General features: G+C 46.7%; 1 protein-coding gene across 1 annotated transcript; it reads right to left on the reverse strand.

The window, feature by feature from the left end:
• Nucleotides 1-719: 719 nt before the first annotated feature.
• On the reverse strand, nucleotides 720-4,359 carry LOC145408505 (uncharacterized). The gene is given in 7 exon segments (XM_080279238.1): nucleotides 720-1,054; nucleotides 1,057-1,305; nucleotides 1,359-1,587; nucleotides 1,802-2,004; nucleotides 2,150-2,723; nucleotides 2,932-3,506; nucleotides 4,044-4,359. Coding segments are annotated over 7 exon segments (2,481 nt in total).
• Nucleotides 4,360-4,563: the final 204 nt, after the last annotated feature.

Below are 4,563 nucleotides of genomic sequence, written 5' to 3' on the forward strand. Positions count from 1 at the left end.
TCCATCAGCACCATCTCCACAACCCGTCTGCCTCTCTCCACCACTCTACCCCCTGTTACGCTAATTTTCACCACCCTCTCCATCACCCATGACATTAGTCCCCACCATCTCCACTCATTATATTAGTCACCTTCTTCTTCATCACCCGTTACTACTACTGCATTTCCAACCACCCTCCACCTCTCTTTCCACCAATTTATCCACCACCCTCTCCAACACCCCCCACCACACTGTCCACTACCTTCCACGACCATGTCCTCCTCCCTTCCTCCACCCATGTCAGCATTAATCTCCCACTATCTCCGAGAAGTTCTTATCTCCTGCGATGGAGGTGAGGACAGAAAGAAAGACAGATCCTCAGTGTTTTTCTGTCAGATCTAGTGAGTGTCCCACTCACACCCTCTCTCTCATGTCTCCCTTCTTTTTCTCGTTTTTCTTCTCTCTCTCTCTCTCTCTCTCTCTCTCTCTCTCTCTCTTTTATTTAAACAATTTACATAAGTATTACTACATAGTCTTAAAGCCTCACTTTGGCTCATGGGGCTATTTGAAAAGAGTGAACTTAAAAAATAATCATGTTACTTGGTTACAATACAGTAAATTAAAATAATTATAATACTTGGTTACAATACAGTAAATAAATCTAATGTATCTCCTATTTCTACTATTAGAGTTATATAAAAAAAAATGAATTGCAAAGTATATGTTTATGCTTCATTATTTTATGTGGGTAACAGCAGCGGGGTAGGGAGTATTTTTCTCCATCTATTTGCAGCCAGCTTTACTTGGTGTGTAGACATCCTTGTTACACCAGGTGTGGCTGCCGTGAAACTATTCCACAGACGTGCAGTCCTGGCTGTGTAGGTTCGCTGATGCTGTGACGTGTGTGAGCGAGGTGCTGCCACACGTTCATCAGTGGTTTGCGCCGTTCTTGTGACCCTTGGAGTGGTGCAAGAAGGAAGACACAGTGGAGCCAGGTGGGGAGTGTGCTGCACCTGAGCCTTGTGACAGACCACAAGTGCTGACACATCCCGACGGTGTTCCAGGGATGTTATACTGGAGAGACTAGGCCATTGTCTGTCTCCACCAGTTGCATAACACGACGCTGTACTGCATCCAGTCTCTTCATGTGTGTGGCAGCACTAGACATCCACGAAAAGACTCCATATTCCATGTAGGGTTTGATTTGAGCCTTGTATAGTGTGTTGATACCCCTTTCATCAAGGCTGCCTGCCACCCTGCGTAGGGCAGACACCCGCTGGGAGGCCTGTCGGGAAACAGCATCCACGTGATGGTCGTATCGTATGGCTCATGGTCTACCGTTACCCCCAGAATTTTTAATTGATTCTGGATTGGCAGACTCGTGCCTCCAAACTGCAGCGGTTCAGACAAGGCCTCAGAGGCAGCTGGAAACCGGGATATCACCATTGCTTGAGTCTTCTCTGATGCAAAGTTGACCTGCCACATCTTTCCCCACTCCTCCACCAGCTTCAATTGCCTGTTAATGACAGTGATAGCACGTTGGCTGTCACCACGGCAGTAGGAGTAGGATTGTGTGCAGTCATCTGCATATGCCTTCACTGCTGGTAACTGTCGGAGAAGATTGTCAATCTACAAGTTCCACGGGATAGGCCCCAAAACTGAGCCTTGTGGAACCAAGGCTCATACAGGTGCTGGTCTGGAAGTTCGCCCATTGATGACCACTCGTAGAGTCCTCCCCTGAAGGTAATCTTCCAGTAACATCAGCAGGCTGCCTTGGATGCCCTTGGCCTTGAGTTTTTTTGGTAAGGCCTTAGTGCCATACTCTGTCGAAGGCCCCAGCAATGTCTAGGGCTACCACAATGGTGTCCAGGCCCTCATCAAGGGAGTTCTGCCAATCTTGTGCGAGGAAGAGAAGATCTGAGGTTGAACATCCAGGTCTGAAGCCAAATTGTTTCTCTGAATGGAGATTATTGTTTTCCAAGTGTGCACAGATGGTTGCAGTCACTACCCTCTCAAACACTTTGCCTATGACAGAGAGAAAAGAAATGTGCCTGTAGTTTTTGGGTTCCGTCCTTGCATTCTTTTTGTGGACAGGGATGACGTTTGCCTCCTTTCAAATTGCGGGCCATTTGTTCTCTCTGAGGCATGCACCAAAGACTAGTGAGAGGACCTGCCAGCTCCTTAGCACATTGTTTGAGCAGGCGTGGGCTGATATTGTCTGGGCCAGTGGCTTTTGTCACATCAAATGCTTCCAGAAGTCTTTGGACCTGCTTAGTTGTTACTGAGGCATTTGTGATCGTTTCCTCTGTCTCTTGTGCCAGAGTAGGTGAAGGTCTGTTTGGATCATCTACCATAATTTTATCTGAAAACATCTTTGCCAGGAGTGATGCTTTGTCTTCGCTGCTAGTAGCTGTTGAGCCGTCTGGGCTGCTGAGGGGAGGCACATTCTCATGGTGGAAGGTACCTTGTATTTCCTTGACAAGAGTCCACCAAGTCTTGCTTCCAACTCCTGGTCCAGTCAGCTTCCTCCTTAAGTTTTCAGCCCAATGTTTTCTTGCCCATTTGCTGGTGGCATTCATTCTCTTACAGGCTTCTTGATGCAGGAATTTATTTCGCTGAGATGGCCGTTGCTTGAATTTTCGCCATGCAGAATGCTTTTTCTCAGCAGCCTCATGACACCTATAACCAAACCAGGCTGGGTTTGTTGGCTTGTTCAGGTAGCTTCTGTGAGGCACAAACTGTGACTGTAGCCCAAACACCTTAGATATGAGTGCTTGTGCCCTGTCATCGGCATTACCCACCAATAGAGTCTCCCAGTCAGTGTTTGGCAGTGCCTCTCATGCTTGACCAATCTGTCCTCTCCCACAGCCAGATAGTGTGGGGTACAAAATCTTCCCTTGCTACATTCATATCTACTCTGACAAGGACAGCATAATGGTCTGAGCTGCCTACTTGTCCAAGTTGGTGGCAGTGGATGCTTGCCTCAGGGAGGTCTGTCAGCACAGGGTCCAGTAGTCCTCCACGCTCATGTGTTGGGAAGGTTACATGGTTAGTTAGGCCCTGCACTGTTATTAGACTGTCATAAGCTTGCCTTTCCAAATGGAAGTTAAAGTCCCCCAATAACATGATGTGTTGACATTTGTTTTCTATGAGTATGGTATCGAGCTTCTCTTTAAGGAAATCAAGGGAGAATCTTCCTTGCTTTGGGGGGCGATATATAACACACAGTAGGAGGCCACTGTTGTCAACCAGTACCACCCAGAAAAAGAGTGCTTCCATTAGAGGGGGCAAGTTTACTGTTAGTTCCTGCATCTGTAAGTCACACTTTAAGCAGGTAGCTACACCTCCTCCTGCTCTGTCACTACGGTCCTTCCTCACCCAATGGGTGTATCCAGGTATCCTGCCAAAGGTTGGTTCTACCTCATCATTGAGCCATGTTTCCGTCACGGCAACAATGTCTGCCTGATTACGTAGGACAAAGTTGTAGGCCAGGTCTCCAGCGTTCGTGTGGAGACCCCTAACATTGGCTGATATTACCATTAAGTTTTTCATAATATTGCTATGTCCTTGCTGCTTGTTCACAGTGTGAGAATGATGTGGGCTGTTTGTATATTCTTCATTAATAGTATCCCCTCCATGAAGTTGGGTTCCCTCCGGAAAGATTTCCCCCATGATCCCAAGCGGGGCCACGAAAGGGCATCTGTGGTGGAGAGGGCTGCTCATTTCTGCACTCTTCTGACAGTACTCTTCGGAGAATCATTTCTTGCCTGATGTCAGCTGCTCGACTGTGGCAGAAATCCTCTGTGTGTCCATGGCGTAAGCAGTACTCACAAAATGAGCTTCTATGCCCTCCTTGCATGCTTCTTGCAAGTTGATCTGTCTTTCAGCATGGGGGGTAAAGGGTCCATACTGAGCTCTCACTGGTACTCTTCCTCTCCTATTTCCGCTAGATTGAATACGGTTCCTTTTTTTACTTCCATTGTTATTTATATTATCATTGTTATTTCTGTAATTGTTGTTGTTGTTGTTGTTGATTCCATTGTTATATCTGTTGCTGTTGCTACCATCATTATTTCTGTTATTGTTGTTGTTGTTGTTGGTTCCACTGATATTTCTGTTGTTGTTGCTACCATTGATATTTCTGTTGATGTTTCCACTGTTATTTCTGTTGTTGTTGTTGTTGCTTCCATTGTTATTTCTGTTGTAATTGTTATTGTCAGTGGGAGGGGGGGGGGTTGTACCTCTGTTGTTGCTGTCATTTCTTCCATTACTGTTCCTGTTGTTACTGTTGCTGTAGGTGCTGATACTACCTCTTTCTCCGCTGGTAGTGTTCTCTTCAGTGACCAGCTCCATTCCAGAGTTTTGAGTGGTGTTGGCCATTATCATGGTAGTATCGGTGGTTGTTGTTGTTGATGATGAGCTTTCTTGTTGGTGCTGCTGCCGTATGCGCCTCAGAGGCTTTGGCAACCCTGAGTGTCACCATTGCCTCCATCAGTCTGAGGAATTACAGGCTCTCTCCCATGTTTCGTCTATGGCAGAGGGTAACGCACTTGTTGCAATGGAGCGGGTACTGGTCCTAGAATC

This window comes from Coenobita brevimanus, chromosome 77 (assembly GCF_032717465.1).
Source record: "Coenobita brevimanus isolate Jiangsu-jjx chromosome 77, ASM3271746v2, whole genome shotgun sequence".
Classification (NCBI taxonomy): domain Eukaryota; kingdom Metazoa; phylum Arthropoda; class Malacostraca; order Decapoda; family Coenobitidae; genus Coenobita; species Coenobita brevimanus.